The following is a 22,915-nucleotide window of genomic DNA, read 5'->3' as shown; positions in this document are numbered from 1 at the left end:
AAGAAAGATGCCTCCTATTTACTCTCCTTGTTTCTCTTATTGATTTCTAACAGACATATCATGATGAAGACAAATGTTATGCTCTCAGCAGGCCATAACATCAGCAGGCCATAAACATCGTTAACTTGGACAATTAAAGCGTCATCTTCACACTGTGGCCAATGCTTATTGTCTATGTTTACATAAGACACTATATATTTCCTGAAGTGTTTGTGTACACAAGGCAATCATTACTACTGGAGGCACAGAGATACCGTACATTTGTTCTCTCATCATTTATTGGTTAAGTGACCAATTGGCCAAATTCCCAGAAATTGGGTGCAGGTCTTTGAAACTGCACCTTTTTTGAACAAAAAGCTTCCCACCTGTTTAGGCTGGCAGCTCTTTAGTCCAATGCTTTGATGGGTTTCCAGTTTGTTTTATCCATGTTCAACTGTTCCCTGTAGTTCTTGCTGCGTTTCATGCCATTAGAGTTGAATGCACGTGTGAAGCACCTTGTAACTCGATGCACTAGGCATTAAGACAAACAATGAGGTCTCAATTAGAGGAAAAGCTCTTATCTGCTCACATGATGTTGTAAAGAGACCCTGAACTCACCAGAAAACAGGCCGTGTAGTTCAACTTTGCAAGTAGGTTGCCAGGCGGCGACCTCTATTTATTGGCCATGCACGATAATAATGACAGCAGCAAAGGAGAAAGTCAGGTGACGTAGTATAAAGAGCATGAAAGTCTACACATGGAGGAAGGTGGGGTGAATGGATGCCTCAAGCCAGCACAGTATTTTCACCCAGTAGGCTGCTGTTCATGTCCCGTATGAAGCCGAAAGTCAACCTTGACCCAATTTAAGTTGCATGATGTGCTTGGGTTACTTCACGTACGCAACAGCAAACCTAACCAAGTAGCTGTGTTGCCTAAACTTGACCAAACTGCGATCGTTTCGTGATGTTAACAACATGAGGACAAAGGTTGGCACGAGGATATATTGCGCAAAGCGTGTAATTATAAAAGAAATTCTTGCTCCTCTGATCTAATGATTATAACTTTGTCGATGTCTTGCTGATTTGTTTGTTAGAAATCCAGTTCACAGAGTGGACCAGAATGAGCCATAAACATTAATGGAGACAGCAGCGCTCCAGTAAAGCAGATTTTAATGGGTTACTTCTTTCGTAATCGCAATTATTGAGGTAACTGAATAGGGCAAATATTACAGAGCCACTGGGGGAAGTTTAACACACCATGACTCAACAGTTGTATAAATAATTAGACACAAAGTAAACAAAGCAAAACTTCCAAAGTGTTTTATGGATTTTGTGTGTAATTCCCAGCACTTGCAACAAAGTGCTGTGCTTTAATTAAAAGCACCAACAATAAAGCTCACATTTTTAGCATCACGGGCCCAAATTGCACTGAGCTGTAGGCACAAACTGCGGGTGCACAGAGAGAAACATCCACGGCTATTATTGGCAGAGGGAGCTTGTTGCTGTTCTGGATCTGAAGGGGTAACGTCTGAGAAAGTTGACAGAAGTGACTCTCACTGCTGCCGCTGCTCCGTTCACATGGCCAGCAAATGTTTACCTATTGTACGTCTGCTTTATGCTCCACTGCCTCAATGGAAAGTTGAGTGCTTGCCTGACTCACTAAACAAAACATGACTTTATATTTATTAGACTAATCCAGCAGGGGCTGACTGGAGTTTAACCAAATAAAATAGTACACAGTAGTGAGATGTGAATCTCTTTCACTGAAGTTTCCTACTGACTCTCTTGCAGAGTATAAATACATGCTGCAGGACATGCAAAGTCTCAGCCATACTGTGGCAAACTGACTCGGTGTGGTTTATTTGATTAGAAATGAGAACTTTTCTCCATTTTTGTCTCTGAATGGAAGAATGCCCATAATCTCATGTCCTGGAATATTGAATTATGTGGCTCTCGACAATTCAGAGCTTTTAGTGAGGGCCGAACACAGCCGCTCGATTAATGTCCTAATCCTTCCCGTGGATATTTGAGATTAACTGAGATGTGTCCCAGGACTCCAGTCACTAAATATGTGTTACAACTCCATCAGCGCTGTAACCGTGTAAAGGAAATACACTGGTTCAGTTTACACTTGTGTAATTACATCAGGATAATTCTGTTATTCTATATTTTTCCCGGTGTCAACAAATACCATGAAAAGAGTGAAACCAACAATGTGTTAGTCAGTCTCTAGACAAATAGCTTGCCTGCAAGCACATTTATTTCCTCCTGAAGATGTAAATATTTAAAAACGAGTCACAAATATATAATTTGGAAAGCTGGGCACTGTAATTTTTATCAAACATGCCTAAAACTGGAGTAAATAGTGCTTTTATTGGGGACTATTTTTAGCAGCGGATTAACACAAATTTGCTGCGCCCGTGAGTATTTACAGCAGCAGGATGGTGTACGTGGGATTAACTCCGAATAAACTACAGTGCCCATGTTGATGGAAAATGTCACGTGTTTTTAATAGTGTTTGGACAACGGTGGAGCTCTACGGCACATTTCCAGCAGACCAGGCTTCGACTACAGAGACAGAGCTTCTCAGTGGGATCGATTCATGGTTGGTTTTGGTCCTGTAGCAGGATTTGTTGAAAGCATAAATGTAGAATATCAACGTTTACCTTTTTAATATAGATGTTTTTGAGTACATTCTGAAGTTTGTATCCTGTGTAACGCATAAATAAGACAGAATGTTAATGTACATAACTAGCGTTTGTAAGTAGCCGCGATCTTTTCCTAAACCAAAACAAGTTTGCATACTTAGTGCTAATTTGACTGTGGAGCCTTGCATGTTGAAAAATGGCGTTAAAAGGTTGCCCAGTGCCTTAAAAAGTGACACCAAGGGGTCCTGACGAGGTGTCTGTAAGTGACGAGCTGGGAGGGAGAATGTGTTGAGTAAAAACAGTTCATTTTAAAATGATTGCTTTGTGTTTTTATTTACATTTCACACAGTGTCCCAACCAGTTTGGAAGTGAGGTTATTTCCATCGTCTATATTTGCGTACATGATATATTTTTGTGAGATCAGTCTAAATCGTCATCAAAACATCTTTTCTCTGATCAGTGACAAAAATCATCAGCGCCCACTGACGGAGACACAAAGGAAGATGATATATGCAGTGTGTCTGTCTGTGCAGAGCAGACTGAAAGTATCATGGGGCTGTCTCTCGAATAAGTCACTGTGTTTCTCCTGTCTTGACCTGAAAAGGAAAGGTATTGGAAACTTGTTCAGTGTGCAGACAGTTCAGTTGGGATGTGATTCCAGGAACAATGCTGGTAATAAGGATGTGGCTGTAGTGGCTCTGTTTTTTCGGTGCAGTATGCTGAAGAGAGACAGTCTAAACCTTTTTCTATAAGCAGCGTTGCCAGATTGGAAGGTGCTCGTTGAAATGGGATACTGCGTATTTGATTTGGTGCTCTCTGATAACTTTAAACAATGAAACTGATGTGAAAATGTATCAGCGGATTCACTGTGAGAAGCGGCAAAATAGATTTGAAAATCCATTACTGATAAAGCGTGTGAAAGGACAAAAAACAGTCGTCTTCCTCCTTATCATAACATTTCTAACTCATGATAATATCGTACCGGATGCAGCTCCTTCCGTAATGGGCTGTAATGTTTGAATGAAGGAGGAACATTCAGGTCAAATACACCTACAATATATTTGAATGACAAAATCACTTAAACAGACACATGAAGGCAGCAATGTTACATATTCTAAATGAATTAACAGGGCGATAGAACGTTTAATGACGCATAAGTGATTCTATCCAGTTCAACTGTGGAGACAATTTTACATTATTGCAACAACAGTATGCAAAAAAAATACCGTCCGTTTGAGGCTCGGATTAATTTGTGTCAGTCAGATCTTACAGCGCTGCCTTCAGGTCGCTACTCAAACTCACGCTTATGACGGTCAACAATACGTCTCCCCACAGATTCAGCCTCTCAGAAATTAAACACGGCTGCAGTTCATAGGCTATGAGAGCACAACAAGCCATTTCATATGAACTGACCAAAAGGAGATTGTGTGCATTGTGTTTCGCAAATTATGCAGAAATGTGGGAGACGGCACTGAAAAAAGCATATAGACGTTTTCCTAAATGACGCTTCACAGAGACGATGTTATAGCCCACTCTGAGCCGCAAATTGTCTGTGTTTATTTCATCAAGAAATGTCTGAATGCTGATGGGAAATTTGCAGTGAGAAGCTCATTGTGTGTACATTGGTATAAGTCTGGTGTGTATCTGTGTGTCCTTGTATATTTTACTGCGTTTGAACTCTTTTTACCCCCTTTGATTAGAGCTACTGTATAGAGCCACAACAGTGATGTAGTATATATAATCCCACAGCACAACACACACAAACAGCCCAGTGCACCAACGCAGAACCAATCTGAGAACCAATGTCTGAAACACTATCACCTGACAAATAACATTTATCCTTAAATATCTAAGCAAAAACATCTTTTTTTAAAACACAAATGATTAGTTGAAGCTCTATGTAAGCTGCATTGCTGGGCACAAAAACCAAAATTACATCTAGCCTCTCCTGCTATAAAAAGTAGATACTCAGCTAGTCACACGACCACAGCAGAGAAATCCTCCCTGAGGAGCACACAATGTCATGAAACGCAGCTCTCACACACGTTTCTCTCAGACGGGAGCGGGGGGGGTTTATACCAGCCAGCTGACTGTTGATTATACGCCCAAAGCACTGAGCTGACTCCCCAGCGCCCAGAGACGGTGGAGCCTCAGTAGCCTTCCTGCCTCAAGACAAGCCTGATTCCAAAAAAGATGGGACGCTGTGTGGAACGTGAATAAAAACAGAATGCAAAGGGCAAAATATCTATATATATACATAATATTCAAAATGATTAACTTTATTGTTTTTTGTTAATATACACTCATTCTGAATTTGATGCTCATGCCATGTTTACCACTGTGTTTACACCACCTTTTCTTTTAACAACACAAGATAAGACTAATTGTTGACGTTTTGAAAGTGTAGTTCTTTACCAGTCTTGCTTGATTTACAGTTTCAGCAGCTCAACAGTCTGGGGTCCTTGTATTTTGCCTTTTATCTCTTTCACTATGAAGCCATGCAGTCCTAACAGGTGCAGAATGTGTCTTGCTGGAATAAGCAGGGACGTCCCTGAAAGCGACATCGTCTGGATGGTCAGCATATGTTGCTGCCTAACCTGTATGCACCTTTCATCATTAACGGAGCCTTCACAGATGTGCGAGTTACCCCTCATGTGGGCACTAACACACCCCGACATTATCACAGATGCTGGCTTTTGAACTTTGTGCTGCTCACAATATGGAAGGTCCTTTTCCTCTTCAGCTCATAAAACACGACGTGCACGATTTCCAAAAGCAGTCAGACCAATGCACACCTTCCCACTTTGCATCCGTCCGTCTCAGATGAGCTCAGGCCCAGTTGCATCTGTAGCAGCGGTGCACAAGCAATGATGTCCCAGCTGTTTTGGAGATCAGGGTTGTACGTCCATTTACTGAAAATAAGAAAAAGAAAAAACTTTCCAAATCAAGCTTGGTAGGTTCCTCAACAGTGTGGAACGTGTCTAAACACTGAGGTGAGAGGTGAGAAGTTAATACTGTGTGTTTATGGTTCACAGACAAAACAGAGCGCTCTCATTGCCATCCTTATGATAACAACCTGAAGTGATTTTCTCACAACTCACTGACTGCTGGCGACTCCAGCCTTCGACGAGACCAGAGAGGGGGATTGTGTTGAATGCTTTGGTGACCCGGGCGTTGTATTAGCTTTACGCTACTCAAACTGGCTCAGAGCACTGGAATGATTCGGTCCGACAGAGCCAAGCAACTGTGGCTTGCCTGGCATATATACTGTCTCCCAGGGGAATTTGTTTTCCAATTTGTTTGCAGCATCTGCTTAATCTCTCAACAAGCCAACCTGGATGAAGCGGACTGTCATACACTGGGGCCTAATGATAATAACAATAATAGTGATAGGTGAGTCATGTTTACCCCCGAGGGCTGTGATTGGAGCGTGAGCTTATGAGTACACATTTAATATCCATACAAAAACCCACCCTGTGACAGCCTTGGGCTAAAACAACAGGCTGCTAACCTATTTTTTGTGGAATCATCCTGATATCACAGCTGTCAGCAAAGATGTGTCTGCTCCCCATCCACATGCTGGATGCGTGGTGGTTGAAAACAGTGCCAAAGTATTTATTGTTCATGGCAGTTTACACTAATGGGTGCTTAAGCGATCGGATTGGTCAAAGATGCTTTTTAAACATGCCATCTGTGTTGATAATACCAATAATGACACTGGCTGCCATGTTTTCTTTTGCATTCTTTTGCATTGTTATCCTAATGCTTGAAGGTAATACAGCCTTTGCAGTTGGGGCTCTTAAGCTTTTTTTGAGCTGCCTGGTTGAGATCAGGGCTGTGAACTTGGTCTCTTTTAAAAACTTATTCTCTTTGTGTTTCAAATTGGTTTGGTTTTAATTGTAAAACACTTTCTTTCTGTGTTTTGAAAGGTGCCATACATTGGTGGGAAACTATTGCTTCAGGTACAGGGGCATGAAATATGATTCAGGAAGTCAAGGTGGAGTGACAGAGCCACAACTTTGAAGGCTTACTTTTCGTATAAACTGGTTCTTTTCTAGCATAACCTTCTCCGAAGGGCATGGAAGTCACGGTGGTGGATGTAGGACACAGAGGGCAGCATATCACCAGAGTATCCTCTAACTGCTCCTCTCTGTACTCTTTGCTGTATCTGTCTATGGCTGTAGCTGTTAGCTGTCATTAACTAGTTAGCTCAGTTAGCCGTGCAGCTAGTGGCTCTGTTAGTTGACTGCTAAGTCTGCTCGGTCCAAGAGCTCGGAGCTCGGGGAAATTGTTGGTGTTTACACCGCGGACAATGGAACTGAACGCGCAGAACACGAGCATTGTGTAGACGACATTAAAGCATCACAGTGAGGGACCTTTCTTGTTTGTGGTTGTTGGTATCCTGATGATTTTCATCACCATCAGAACAGTAGAATAGAATTTTTTCTGAAAGTGGACTCATCTCTGCCCAGCAGTCAGTTCCTGTAAGCTGCAGCTCACTTAATGGATGTAAACTAAGAATAGAGCTTTTTACCGTGGAGAACTACTCAAGAATTAGATATTTTTTCCTCTGTCCAATTTTGGTCAAATTCGATTGATAATGCCTCTGAGCAATGTATTTGTTTTTACTCCACTAATGAGGCAGCACCTCCCACTTTGGAGCGTTCCAAATACAAAGCAGAGAGTTTTTGAACTCCTTCTTTGGTGCTGGAACAAAAAGACGTCACCAAATAGACATTTACACGAGCTTGCCAGTAAACCTACCAGCTGTCATTACAATGTTAAAAAGTCACAGTGAGTGATATTTATTGTCTTTGGTTATTGTGCTCTGTGTCAGTCTGTAGTCTTAGAATGAAACGATGCCAGTCTGTGGAAAATGTGACCCACTGTGGGCTTCTTCTGTGTCCTTTCACAAGCTCGTCTGCAAGACTTTTGCCTTACAGAAACTGCCAATAATAACTGGTGAGTGTACCAAAAGATGAGTTCCAACACTATCTTTTGTTTTGCTGAACTGCCATCATCTAGTGAATCAGTGGGACAGTCTGACTGTTTGGGCTCCTGATGAATATCAGGCTGGAATATAAACTTGAGTGGAGTGACATTTCTGTGTCCTTGTTATGGCGGTTTAAGTCTCTGCAGGTCCCAGACTGTCTGAGTTTGCCACATGACTGTTATCACTGAATAACACAGACTTATCCAGGGATATTTCTACTGTGTACACTACTGTGTATATACATGATAATAAATGTAACATGTAAGTTGCATTAAATGACCTGCTTGGCACATATAGTAATCCTACGTAAAATATATCAAAATCACCATGGCGCCAATGCAATAAACATCATCCATCCAGTTTTCCAAGTAGGTTAAAACAAAGGCTACGGATGGATTTGCAGGTACTGTGTGACCCATGTCTGGTAAGGTGAAGCTGCAGATTGAGCGGAGGTGGAGCTGATGCACTGCTCCCTGTCTGTCTGCTCCCGCCATATGGGCAGCCCGAGGCAGCGGTTACCTCACCGAGGGGACAAGGAGACCCGACACACAGTTAAAACTGGATGGTCATTCAGTAACAGTTTGGACAAAGTTACAACACTCTACACATGGACTGGATGGACATTATGGACTGAAAAGCAACAGCAGCCAGGGCAACGTCGCTTCAAAAGGATGCATACAAAATTTAAGAAATAGAGCAAAATCACAGAAAATGTGAAGATGCAATTTAAAAATCAACTATCTGCCATTGCTGACCCCTGCCTCACCTTTATTTTTAATGTTTAACTTTGCAGCTTTTGCAACCAATTCAGTCAAGGCATTGCGTGCATGCTGTGAAAAACAGTTGGAGCACTCTTGTGAAACAGCCTTCAGTCAAACAGCCTTTTGCTATTTTGTTCAGACTGCTGTGTCAGACTTGCACCAGAAAAATAACATAATGAGAAGATAAACAACAGGCAACATTCTGTTCAGGACAGAGGAGGATCAGGGACAGCAGGCAGGGCAGTTAGGGGTTCGTATAACACCTTAATAAGATCCATTACTTGATTTAATTGCATCTGGTCATTAAGCCAGGTGCCAGTGTTAGTCTCATGCATCACATGACATGACACATGATAGCTTTACAATGTGGCAATAAGCCCGGTTAGACAGTTCAGTCGGGACATTTTATGGGCACTCATGTCTCTAGTAGAAAGCCATTGTCAAAGGACCACACACACACTTCTGTGTTGTGTGCTGATGAGCTGCAGAGAGCGCCCACACATCTCCTCATGTGGGTTTGTGCTTGTGTGTATCTTCAGTGACAGTTTATGTAACCGAATCTAACCATATTTCATGATCATATTTTTGTACATTTAGGGGAGCAGCTGTTATCGAATTGAAACACAAAAATAAACAAAACTATTCAACATATTCCACAATAAATGCACCTTAACTGTGTTAATATTAAATGGTTTTCATTGTACAGTGAGACCTTACTTGACCGCTGCCAAGTTTCAAAATTTTAGATTCAGTTTACTGATTCTCTTTCTTGCACTGAATTGTCCGGTATATATGAAGCTACAAGGAGACTGTTAGCTTAGCTTAGCATAAAGACAGGAAGCAGGGGGAAACAGCTAACCTGACTCTGTCTTAACAAAATCCGCCTACCTGCACCTGTAAAGCTTATTGATCATCAATCCATCATCAATGGAAAAATTGAAGGGTTAAAATGACATGTTTTCACCAGTTTCTCACCTTTATGCTAAGCTAAGTGAGCTATTTCCTGGTTCCAGCTTCATATTTACTCTAGACAAGATGCAATGGCAAAAATCCTCTCGACTAAATCTCGGTCAGGAATTTCTCAAATGGCACTAATAGGCTATAATCTGACTGATACTGAATTCTAAACCAATAGCAATGTCATTATATATTTGACTGATTTTTTTTAAAAATCAATGTATCAGCTGGTGTATTAAAGAATTGTGATCCAGATATATGTCTTCAGTGGACAAAGCATGTGATGGACTGTTTGTGAATTTCGTCAGTAATATCTTTGGCATTGCTGTGTGGTAGTTTCCCGTTACTAACTGGTCCCACTTCTGAAACCTTTCCCACACTGTTTTTCTTAAAAACATTGGTGAAAGCCCTAACTTATTTGACAGCAGCATACGGGTGACAAAGTTACACAGCACACAGAAATATGTACACGTCAATTCTTGTCATATTTTTTAATTAAAATTCTTTGTGCAACCGGGCACTGATGTTTAACATTGTGCCTCCGTGTGCTCCTCTGTCCTCTCATTTAATCCAGGGTTTTCTCACATTGTCTTCCTTTTTACCGAGTAAACTGATCCCTGTTTGTTATGTGCCAGACTAAGTATGCCACCCCTTCACCAGCGCATGTCAGTTTAGGACAGCATCTGCTCCCTGCGAGCAGCAGAACAAGCTGAACGGGGGCTGGAGCGTGCATGCATATATCAGTGGAATCAGGTGACAGAGGCAGGTGACAGTGCTGCACAGGCTGCAAAGAAAGAGCATCTTTGAATTAGAGGCTGAGAGGACAGAGATGCAAAGAGAGAGGGGAGGATGGAAAGTCAGAAGTGGAAAGAAAATAAATGTGAGGAGGGAAAGGAGGAACAAGATAGCAAGACAAGCAGAAGCTATTTTTAAAAAGAGCACTGAACTGAATAAAACATTTCCCGGCTGCAGTCCAAATTACCAGAAATCACAAGGCAGGCGTGAAATAACCATGTCAAATTATAGCAGGCTTGTCACATAGGTTTTGTTTTTTAATGACACCAAGTTGGACTATTTTCACATGCAATTTCTCATATGCTCGTCCAGAGAGACCCCATCCAGGGCGTCAGGATTAACAACCACAAAATTGTTGTTTATGTTCTCCAGTATCAGCTGTCTGCTCACCGTCACGTGTGGCATAAACAAAAAGCTGTTTGGAGCGCAGATGGATTAATAGTGTGTGAATTTTAGCAGTCGTCTCCTGATTCACACTTGGCCCACTTCCTAGCCTAGATGTAAGTGTGTCTCTGCTCTTTTTATATTCCACAGAAAATTATGCCCATCTTCCTCACCACCATCACCAGCAGTGACATCTGTGTCTAATTATGCATACTGTAGTCTAGGCAAGTGCTTCCCAACATTTTTTGTCTGTCGGTTGAGCTCCTTCATTAATGCCACGTCATGTTCCTAATTTGTTCTTTTGAAGTGATTTCAAACTAGATTTCAATCAGAACCTGAAAGCTTCAACCATTTATGCATTAGCCTATTAGCTTTCCATTTCAACTGTTTGTGCACTATGCTTAGCTTTGTCACCATTTACCCATTACTTTTAGCAATTTTAAACTGCTTATCCATTAGCAATTTCAAACAATGTTAGCTAAACATTTCAATTCTTTATCCACTACATTTAGCTATTTCAACACTTCTAGTTATCTGAACTGTTTATTAAACACTTTTAGCTATGTATGCAAATATTAGCCTTTTAGCTATTTTAAACTATTCTTTAGCTTTAGCAGCAATTAGTCAAGAACTATTGCTGGCGATTTCAATTGTTTATTCAATTCTGTTAGCTATTTTAGCTATTTAGCTATTAACATTAGCCTTTAGCTAACTGTTCCAATACTCAGCAAGGCTACATTTCAGAGGTTTCTATTACTTTTAGCTAAATGATTTATCCATCCATTTATCCATTTTACTATTTGCATTAGCTTACTTTTAGCTATGGGCTGCTTCGTTACTTGTATATAGGTGTTTTAACTGTTTGTTCGTTATTTTTAGCTAGCTATAACCATTGATGCATTATTTTTAGCTAATGTAACTGTTTCAACTGTGTAGCCCTTTTTGCCAAAGTTACTTTATCACTTTTTGCTAACTATTTTTACTCTTTATTCATTATTTTTGGCTTGCTGCAACCACTGATATACCATTTTCAGCTAATGTAACTATTGCAAATGTGAAGCGCCTTTTGCCAACTAACTTTTAACTGTCTGTTCAATACTTTTCACCATCTGTTTCATTTTTCTGCTAGCCATCTAACTATTTATCCATTATTTTTAGCAAAAGCTTTTCACTGGCCTAGGCTCATTATGAAGACATCATGTCATTATTCTGCGTATCTCTATCTCTTGTTTTGACTTAACATGTCATCATTCTTGGCTCTGAAAGGAAGTGTTTTTTTATGTTTTGCACTCCTGCCGGCCTTTTACCACAGCCGATAAGTATCTGTTCCCAAAAGAAACAAATTGAAATTCCAGTATCGTATTACAAAACATGTTCTCACTTTCTCTTTCCCTTTTCTCTCTTCGTACCCACTCAGGCACACTTTTAAAGCAGATAGCCCAAATGGAGCACTTGAAACAGATACGTCTGTTATTTGAGTTGACCTCCTAAAAGCCTGGAAAGAAATCCCAACTCGGAGTTCCTACATTAGCAATGACTACAAATTAAAGACTTCCTACCATTTGACTTAAGTTTTAAAGCTTTACATGTGACTTATCCTCACTAATGCGTCTTTTTTAATAAATGTAGTACAGCATAGCGCTTGAGTTATGTATTCAGAATCTACGGTTCCATTCAATTTTATTTCTCAAGCTTTCATCTTTTTTATTTCCCTGCCATATTTCATCCCTCCTGCTCACCCCAGTTGTGTACAGTATCTGCACATGTGAACCCCATTTTAGTGCAGCTGTGTTGTGAGTTTTAAAAGAAGTCCATATCAACTGTGTATCAGGTACATAAATCACGTGATTTATTTAATTAGCCAACCCTCCCAGAGATCTCACACTCCACTTGGAATGCCTTGCTTACTGACCTCATGGAAAACTGCGGCCTGCCAAGGTTTCCTCTCATATCCCCTAAAAAGGAACCTAAGGACTACTTTTGCAAATAGACCCTGATAGGGATTTTTTTTTTTTCACAGCAAAAGCAAAACATAAGACTTGGATGGTCGGACACACACAAGCAGAGATTGGTGCTTTTGATGGAGGATGAAGTGCTTCTGTAGATAACGTGTGACTGTTGTGGGTGTATTGTGTGATGATGAGAGGGTTTTACCACAACGCAGGTACATTCAGGGCACTGGCAGGACGAGTCACAGCTCTCTGGTCTAACCTTTGGTCGCTTTGGTCTTCAGGCTTGTGATGCTTCAGTGTTCGGGCCTCAGCTGCGAGCTGGATGAAAGCACATGCTCCCAGGCCCGATTTGGAGCCTACACGGGGGTAACTGAGTTAAAGTGAACCCAGACAGACGCTTTGCCAATGTGCTGTCTCCTCTGGCATTACATCAGATTGCTTGTGATGAATACGTCCCGTATCCCCCACTTTCTCTCCGTGTTCCTCTCTCTTGTACTGGCTGGACAGGCTCGTTGTTCACTGCCAGGGCATATAATGAAAGTCTGATTAGAGAGATTATTCTCACTATTTTACAGGCTGCTGACAGCCCCGAATAATTTAGACGTCCACATAGCTGACATTACTACAAGAGGTTGAACATAACAAAGGACATCCTTGCAAATATTCTGAAAAGACAATACATTTAGTGCCAAAATTGCTCATGTCCAATATCATTTAGAGGTACTACTGATAAATATCCACAGGTTATTCACCCCTTTGCACCCACACACTCACACACTAATGGCAGTGAGACGCAGCAGGCTCGTCCTAATCATGTCACATCGTATACAGGATCCATGCTATTAATGGCTTGCACTACCTGCTAAATACTCATTATATCAATTTTATGCAATAAAAACAATATAAAAACAACTTTAACTGTGCCACATTGTGAAACTTGGTTAGATTTAAGCTGTTGTGTAGGAAAATATAATGGTTTGGGATAAAATAACTACCTGCTCAAGGTTAGAGAAAGATCATGGTCATGGCTAAAAGAAACCAAAGTTGACTGATGGTAAGAAACGTTTCTGGCCATTTGCTAAAATAACTGTTGTCGTCTTTCTTGGGAGGACAGGGCTCTTCCATCACATGATGTCTGGCCTTGATTTCTTTCATGACAATCTAAACATAGCTTGTTTTAAATCTTTGAAAAACAGCAGCATTGGTCCTTTGTTTGAATACACAATACTATATTTACATTTTCGAGACAAAGAACGTTGGGTCATGCAGTAGCAAAAGCAGAAGCAGCATGGTGTTGTTTTAGTGCAGCAAATGCTCAATGATAGAAAACAAAGTGCATCATTGTACCTGCAATCTTGGAGGTAAGGGACATATAAAAAGGACCTCAGGAACTGAAATAATAATCTTCTCCTCCATATTTATTCCAACCTGCCAAAGGCTAAACTTCCTTGTCCACCATTGCATTCCTTTTTTTATTCATCTGCATAAAGTTGCTCATGCTAATGTCACAAGGAAAACAAATGGGGGCAAACTTTGTGCCATGTTGCATCATGCTCAGTGGGTCTTCACTGTTGGGGCGAGGCCTGGGGTAGATTGTAGGGTCAACAATGGGTGGGTGAGCACTGATGGCATCGGTTTCTTTAAACTATGACTATGATCGTCCCCTAACCTTAATCAGGTGATTTTACCTGCACAATTCCAAAAAGGCAGGGACTCTGTGTAAAAGATAAATTAAATCAGAACACAATCGTTTATTTACAAAAATCAATGAAGCTGATGAGGTCAAACATTAAATTTATTGTCTTTATATTGTTTTCAGTTGAGTATATGTTAAAAGGATTAGCAAGATATAACATTCTGTTTGATTTATGAATTAACTTGATTAACTGATGGTACTAACATATACCATATGTTTCTCTACTGAATTATACTGCACTGAAATTACATCAAGTCATTAAAAGAACAGAGGAGACTTTCTTTCTAATCCATAACTCTGAGATGAAAAAAATCAACCATGCTTCTTTTCTTTTTTTTTTTTTTTCCAGCGTCATGAACGCCATCATTGACTTTAAATATTGATATTTTTTCGCCCCTCTGTAAAACATTTTCCTAGAATTTGTTGCTTTCAAACACATGGACATTACGCAGCAGCTGTCAGCAAGGCCTTCTGGGTCAAAAGCCGGACGGGGTAATGGAGGGAGGCTGGAGGACCAGAGCTGTGTTTGAGCGCCTGAATAAACAATCACAGGGTCATGTGGAGTTTGAGGTGTCTGTGACTTAGAATTGATGGGGGTCCGCGGGTCCACATCTTAGATAGAGATGGGACATAATTCGTGGGAAATGCAGGATAACAGTCGACTGTTCATGTAACGTCTTTGGGTGTCATCCATGGAAATGCTTGATGCTTACAAGTGGCCAAGAGTTACAGTTTGTCGGGTCGTGTAATGATATCTTTGGCCAGACACAGCTGGAGATGAAAGCGAGCTGCGTAGAAGGCGTGCTGGGAAGCAGAGTGGGCTGCTGCTCAAACACAGCCTGTACAAAACGGATGACATGATCACTGTTTATTTGCACAGTTGTACAGAACATTCCCAGATCTACGCGGCATTTCAGGGATGGCGCAGACGCAGATAAGAGTGACGTCACGCCGGGCCGGCTGCTCAGGCCACCTGTATGCTGAAGGACTGGGCTGGCCATATACGGCTGAATATTGTGATTCTGTTTAACACCTCTGAGCACACGTCAGCATTCATCGCAGAAGGAATTTGTTTACAGGCCACTACAGTGATACACACAGTATCAATCATTAGCAGTAAATTATTCCAAGTACTCCAGTCACTCTGCTTCAGTAGGAGCTTCGAGGAGCTTGCTCGTATTTAAAATTTAAGTTCGGAGTTTTTTGATTCTCCTGAATGTGTGTTTTCTATATTTCTGTTTTTTCTTTGTGCTTTGGTTTTCAAATCTATGTAGCATCAGTGTTTCTATTTCAAGGTCACGATTTCCCCTTTTGTCCCCCTTGCTTTTATGATTATAGTGTGATTTACTCACCTAAATCTCTTTAAACAGCGTCCTCACAGTATATAAAAGCCATAATCCAGATGAAAGAAGCTCTGAGTTGATCAAAATGTTGCCTTCAGGTATTACAGTTCACTGACAGCAGTAAGCTTTACAAGCAGCAGTCAATGCTTTGCAATGAGCAAAAGCAAAGAAATCTCATCAGAATTTGTATATAAGCCAGATCATTTGTGCATCTGATTACTGATTTTCTTTACTGTTGCTGATGAATGGATTCATGTACTTCCTCACTGTCTCACTATATAATTTCCATTTTTAAGTGCTCACGAAGTGTTGTACAGCATATTCAAGCCAAAGACTCGATAGTTTCAGTTTCAGTGGTTGGACTGTTCAGTCAAGTGGACATATCCTAAATACACTGCTCATCATTCAAACAACTGTCACCAAACCCTGGTATATTTGGACACCTATGGGAATATTAAAATATATGAAAGGTCCATAGTATGAGTTTGTAATTGGTTAAAACCTAAAAGCTCAGCTAAAAATGTGAAAAACTGAAATGTCAATGAAAACTGCACGTACAAGAAATCATTAGTTATTTGCCCTTTTCACTTTGGCACATCAGCAGACACTGTGATTTCTCTCCAGAAGTAATCAGCCACATGATATGCTATCCATCCATTATACCTGTGCAATTATGCAAAGACAACAGAATCCAGCAGGCTACTGTTTTCACCTTTGCCTCTCAGTCTGGAGTGAAACCCAGCACCACGCACGCTGATGACTGTATTATTCAGCGTGGCACCGTCTGGTCTCCGGGGTGCAGAGATGTCTGAGGACATTATCAGTCACCGCTGAACCCCAGAGAGCAGCGCTGCCACCAGCATTTCTGTTACTGAGTCCACATCCTGAAGTATCCTCTCCAGAGACTCCTGAGACTCTGTGGACACTTTCCATCTTGTTAGATATACAGTGTGTGTGAAACATGGCATGTTTCTTAAAATGATTTGTAATCACAGTTCCACATATTAGCTCTCAGCACACACTTTACGCCTTTGTGGTCTTTTGTTTGCTTGTCGTGGACGTTTGAGGTCTTTCTTCAGTTACACGTGGGCTCCGACAGCGTCTCCATTTAGAAAATTCTTGATAAATTAGCTCCTGATAAATGCACCACCTCTTTGAGAATGCTGCCCCATTTGGTGAGGTGGCGCGCTTGATGAATGGTTCATGGTCCTCGGCTCGCTGGCGAGAACAAATTGTGCCTGGTAATCAATGAAAATTTAATTGAGTGACAGAGAAATACATCAAAGAATTGTACAATGCGCCTGTTAGGGCACATTGTACAATTCTTTGATGTATTTTCAAAGCCTGTTTTTATTCCTACCTAATTAATCAGGATAATGAAGACTTTGGATGCAGTAGGTGATGCTGTGCCATTTGAAAGGACCTGTATACAATGAGCTGTCATCTTTGGAGACAAATTAGCAACCGCTGGATCAACAGGTGAAACGACAGCCAGCGCCAGTGACATTATTTGCATTAGTACAGATGAGCAGTGTTGGAGGATATCAGACATTTCATTTAGAAAATCTGAGTGAGGGTTTATATGGTACAGCCATGCGCCCATCTGCTAAAATGAATAAGAAAATTCGAAATTATGAAATGAATTAGACAGTAATAATGTGTTTGAAGACTTGAAATCAAATCCCCAAATTACAAAATATTGTCAGTGTTACAGAATAGCAAATATGTCATTAGGAAATATTTCTCCCATCTGTGAAATGATTTTTAAATTAGGACTAGCCTGTTGCTAGAGGCTTTAGCTAAAACGACTGGCTGTAAATAATGATTCCCTAATGAGAGGCAGCACAGCGGAGGGAATGAGAGTCTATGAGAGTGTGGTCCACCTGTGTCCTGCTGACATTTAAAAGCCTCCCCTACTAGTTAGTTTTGCCTAATAAGTCTTTTAAAGGCTCTTATCACCTTTCAAAGTTGTGCAGTTTTCATATTTTCTTTCACATGATGATTAGGTTATGAGACAATCGCCCCGGGGTTGCGTCATCGACTTTGATACTCCTTTTATATGTTACAACAATCCTTACACAAATTGAGAAAGTGAGTTCATTTTACAGGGAATAACTGTTTTCCTTGGAAAAACCTCATAGTTTGTAATTTCCCAGATGTGTCCTCTGAGCTTTTCCTCTTCTATCAATAAAATATGTGTAAATAATTGCAGCCACACATGTTCAATATTAATACGTCAGAGTCTGGGTTTTTTGTTAAGATGTCAATCAAACCTCTTTGTCCATTGTTTTTTTTCACCTCTCAGAGTGATGAGGCTGCACTTTTCCTCTGCCAGTGGCAATGACTGTAATCCATGTAAACAGAGCGAGTGGCCCTGGTGGCTTTATCCCCTGCGTGCCAGGACAAGCTGTGGAGGCGTCCTGTCTCATGATAACTTTGTCACAGTTGTGGGGAGCGGGAGAGGCTCGGGGAGGAGGGGGGAGGATAGCTTGTCATGCGGGCCTCTCCACTCTCTCACATGGTGGCGGGACTGCTGGCCTTGTCGCCTCCAGCTCCTGCGTCTGCGCTTGATGAGCGCTGCTGTCACTCCGGTCGTCCTCGTGTCTCGATAAGCTGCTCTCTGCTGCTGACAGCTCCTGACAGGCCTGCAGCTCAGCCTCTCTGCTCACCTGAACACACTGCCCTGCTCTTTCTGTAATGAATGGTTAATAAGTGCATGCACCTTACGAACTTTCAGGCGCGCACATAGCATGTAGCTCTAAATTCTAGGTTAGATTAACCTTTTTGATAAGAAATAACACTGTCTTCCTCTTAAATGTGAAAAGTTCAATTTATCGGGAATATAACTCACCCTTGCTCATTTTAATATCCTCAGGGATTTTGCCCTCACTTAGTCTAGTATGGCATCTATCATATGCTAGCAAGGGTTAATCAATGTTGCTGTCTGAGTCAGTGTGCAGGATCCATTGCTCCTGTCAACTGTAAACATAAAGAAAAATGGTACCTAAAAGTATACACGGTTGACAGTTAGCTAATGAGAAATGGTTTAAACAGAAAGCTAATAATATGGATAAACAGTTGACAAAGTTAGCTTAAAGTTGGTTGAATAAATAGTTGAAATAGTTAGCTTACAATTAATTAGTAAACCAAAGGTCCAGAGAATCAGTCTCTCTGGAATCAGAACTCATCAGTCATCTCTCGGTCATCGGAAAATGGGATCATCTTCTCTGTGGGGGTGAGACTAAGAATAGGCAATGCTACTGTATATACTAAGAAGCACAGTGTGTCTCTGCTAAGTGAGTGGGTCAGGTTTTTCCTTTCACGAGGAGATTCATCAGTTGTAATGGGTCTCATTTTGGCCGCACAACTGGGAGAGCTTTAAACAGATTTGGCACCACATGGACAGATGGCTCAACCACATGGATCAGTGTGACAATAAAACCAGAGCCCAAAGAATTAAATCAACCCCCGGAGTAATTACATTCAAACTATAAGTCAGCCTTTTCCATTCGCTGATCCCATTGTTATCAGGGACATCACCTCTCAGCTCCCGTGCGCAACAGGTCCGCGTGTGGGGAATATATTTCAGGTGGTAACGATGATGCATGCGAGGGCGCCGTATTCTGTGGGACGAGAGAGAGGATGACGTTATGAGACAAAAGGTTGACACTCAGTCTGAAATGTGCCAGGAGGAAGCTCAAATCCTTCCCGAAATTCATGAGCTCTACAGTGCGAGTGCATCTAAAATCACTCAGAGTCAGTATGAGTCATGCCACATCTGAATCTGGCTGGAGGTGAGCACTCAATAGTGTTCTCCACACGGCCATTTCAGCATGTGCACGTGTCACTGACAGCACAGTCTGTGTGTACTGTAAATGGTTCATCGGCTGCTGTCTGCTTCATGGGAAATAAACGAATAAAAATCTCCTCCTTCGAGCTTTGACGTGACATGCTTAATTAACTCTGAGCTTTGTGGGGATTTTTTATTATTTTTTGGGGTTGTGTCGCTGTTCGGAGGACTCTGTGGAGCACGTACAAACCACACTTCTGACTTTTTCTATTATGCTGTCGGGGTTTCTCATTCTGAAGATTCAAAGGACCGCAGGACAAAGAGTGATTTTATTGCATAAACAAAATAAGCACCGATATATGCAAATAGCTCACGCTGTCCTGTTTATTTGGTCTGGGAAAATGTAGAGGACTAATTAGGTGCAAATGTACTCATTAGTTGGAGCCACTCTGCGGAGACCAATTGTCAATAAATTATTCAAGCTCTCTCTCCCATTCACGACATCAATACTTGGCCATTCCCGCCACACTGCTGTGCATTCTCATCTTCGATTGCATTCTGCCGCTGCAAAATGAAAAGTCTTTGAATTTATCAGAAGTGCTGCTCATGGAATACAAATCATTTATATCTGTCTACTCCAGGTTTGACTATCTTCCCCTGCCTCCAGCCTTCTTTCCTCCGACCCCTGTCCTCTGCACTGTAGATTTAATTAGTTCTGCCCCAGTAACCCTGCTCCTTTCTCCTTCTTCCCCTCAGGATATGGCCATGCAGCCCCCAGCACAGATGGAGGGAAGGTGTTCTGCATGCTCTACGCCCTCCTGGGCATTCCTCTCACCTTGGTCATGTTCCAGAGCGTTGGTGAGCGGATTAACACCTTTGTCAGGTACCTGCTCCACCGCCTGAAGAAGTGCCTTGGCATGAGGCGCACTGAGGTCTCCATGGCCAACATGGTGACAATCGGCTTCATATCCTGCATGAGCACACTGTGCGTAGGGGCGCTGGCCTTCTCCCACTTTGAGGGATGGAGCTTCTTTCATGCTTACTACTACTGCTTCATCACGCTCACCACCATTGGTTTCGGGGACTATGTGGCGCTGCAGAACGAGCACGCTCTGCAGACCAAGCCGGACTACGTGGCCTTCAGCTTCATCTACATCCTGACGGGCCTGGCTGTGATCGGAGCCTTCCTAAACTTAGCGGTGCTGCGGTTCATGACCATGAACGCCGAGGACGAGAAGCGGGATGCTGAGCAGAGGGCTCTGCTCGCTCATAACGGTCAGGCGGGTGGACACATCCACTGCTCTGTAGACCCAGCCTCCCCCTCCTCAACGCCGCCTGGGTGCGGCGGAGGGAGTGCAGTTGGAGGTAGCGGGGGAGGGGCAGCGAGCCGGGGTCTACGTAACGTTTACGCTGAGGTGCTCCACTTCCAGTCCATGTGCTCCTGCCTTTGGTACAAGAGTAGAGAGAAGCTGCAATACTCCATACCCATGATCATCCCGCGTGACCTCTCCACCTCGGACACCTACATGGAGCAGGGAGAGGCATTTTCCAACCCCCTGCACTCTAACGGCTGCGTGTGCAGCCTTCAGCGCCACTCGGGCATCAGCTCAGTTTCCACTGGTCTGCACAGCATCAACACCTACAGAAGACTCAATAAACGCAGAAGCTCCATCTAATCCAGGAGGACTTCACGCACCAAATCCCACTTGTGGTGAGAGAGGGCCATTCTCTGTGGCACTAGATGAGCTGTGGACATCAGGGCGACAGCTCCAGTCCTAAAGAGACGCAGTACTCCTGACGTTTGCTTCTTTCTGCCGCTGAAGAGCCTGGTGCTGCAGCCTCCAGACTCCAGCCGTGTATTTAACCTCCATTAGCTAAGCACAAACCATGTAGGACCAGCACCATTACTGATGTCACTGAGTAATAATGCTAATGGTTGTTTAATAAGCATTCGTTACACCAACTCAGAAACTGTTGCTGTTAGAAGACAGGGAAAAAAAAAAACCACACGAGCAGCTCGCTCTGCACCTCTGGATTCTAATGTTAAATGTCATGACATTGAATTCAGGATTTTCTTTGTTCATAAGACAGAATTTCATGTTCTAATACGAAAAGGGACAAAGTACACTGTGAGATATGTTTTTAAGAGGGATATATTAACTGTATATAAATGCCCCGCTAAGAAATATTTTATTGAATAATCTTCAATTCACTTTTTCCAGAAAGACTTTCCAAAAGGACTCTGTGGTTGTAAGTATTACACTCACTTCTGTGAAATTAAAATGTGTATATATTTGGACACCAGTAGGAGTTATTGAGGGAAAGCCTATTTTTTCAAAAATGTTCTCAGTGTCTTCTCCTGTGTGTCTGTAACTGAAGTTCAGGTTTAAGCCAAACTTTCTGCTCTGTTTCATCTTTTCTCCTCCGATGGGAAAACTCTGATTACTGGCAATTAAATGTTTAAATGAGAATGATTGGCTGAAATGTCTCGCTGGAGGACGGGGACACTTGTAAATGTTGCGGGGATCAAACGCGTGACGGTGTCTCTCAACACTAGGCCTCCCTGCCGACCCTTTCAGACCTCACTGTTGTGTTTTGTACAAATCACTATGAAGTTCCTTTTCGTAGTCTCTTCCTGTACATCGAACAGTTTTCCTTTCCTTGTTGCTCGTCATATGTTTTCATATAGCACAATTATACTCTGATAGTTTAACTAAGAGCGTGTAAGCTCACTTTGTGCATAGTAGAGTCATATCTTATTCACTGCTGCACCTTAGAAAACTGTTGTATATGCTTTAGGACACTGGAAATCAGTGCACTATTTTGTTTTACTTTGTTTTTTTATTTAATGGGATCACACTATGTTTTGTTATGTAAATGATCAGCCCTAAATAATTCTGACTTGTGTTTTCAGTCTGAGTTGTTTGACTTGATACTCTGTGTTACTAATGATTGAGAATAATAGCAGTACACCTCACTAATAAATGGCCTCAGAGTTTGCACCTCATGCACTTAGGGGGTCTTTGCTCCAGCCCCACCTAAACACACTTGATTCAGCCAACTGAGGTCTTTATGCAGTGTTTGTTCTTGTTTTAGACCTCTGAAGGAGTTCTCTGACATCATCTTTATTGTATTTTATTTTTGTAGTTTGACTGTGTCTGGATATTTTAGTCACAACACGCTCATTTCAGTCACGTTTTCGTCTTTTTTTTTTTTCTACTGGAACATTTAATTCTGCATTATGCCTGTTAACAGTGTTCAGCATCTCTCATAAACTGAAAGAGGGGCTGCAGTTGGCTGTGTGTGTGTGTGTGTGTGTGTGGCTATACATCTACAGTTTGTTTTTTTCTTTAAGCATAATAAAATACGGTTTAATTTAAAACAATAGTTCATTTGAGTGTCAACTGGTCTGATGATTCCGATCTTGTCATTAATGGTGAAATATATGGTGAAGTTTATTTTGTCCACTCTGTAGAAATCAGGCATTCAAATGGATTGCGGAAAACTACATGAAAATTCAGGGGACGCCAGACATTTTTGCATTACGTCATTTGGCATTAATCGTTGATCACATGTAGGTTTAAATCATTTGTCATTCTGTCAGCCGTCGTTTACTAA

General features: G+C 41.7%; 1 protein-coding gene across 1 annotated transcript in view; it reads left to right on the top strand.

The window, feature by feature from the left end:
- The window catches only part of kcnk3a (potassium channel, subfamily K, member 3a), a 31,592-nt gene extending 8,917 nt beyond the window's left edge, over window positions 1-22,675 (top strand). Inside the window, exon 2 of the mRNA XM_076755557.1 lies at window positions 20,054-22,675. Coding sequence (XP_076611672.1) covers window positions 20,054-20,973 — 920 coding nt within the window. The 3' untranslated portion in view covers window positions 20,974-22,675. The remainder of the gene's footprint in view (window positions 1-20,053) is intronic.
- The last annotated feature ends 240 nt before the right edge of the window (window positions 22,676-22,915 follow it).

Source organism: Chaetodon auriga, chromosome 18 (genome assembly GCF_051107435.1).
Source record: "Chaetodon auriga isolate fChaAug3 chromosome 18, fChaAug3.hap1, whole genome shotgun sequence".
Taxonomy (NCBI): domain Eukaryota; kingdom Metazoa; phylum Chordata; class Actinopteri; order Chaetodontiformes; family Chaetodontidae; genus Chaetodon; species Chaetodon auriga.
This window is presented reverse-complemented; position numbering and strand designations above follow the sequence as displayed.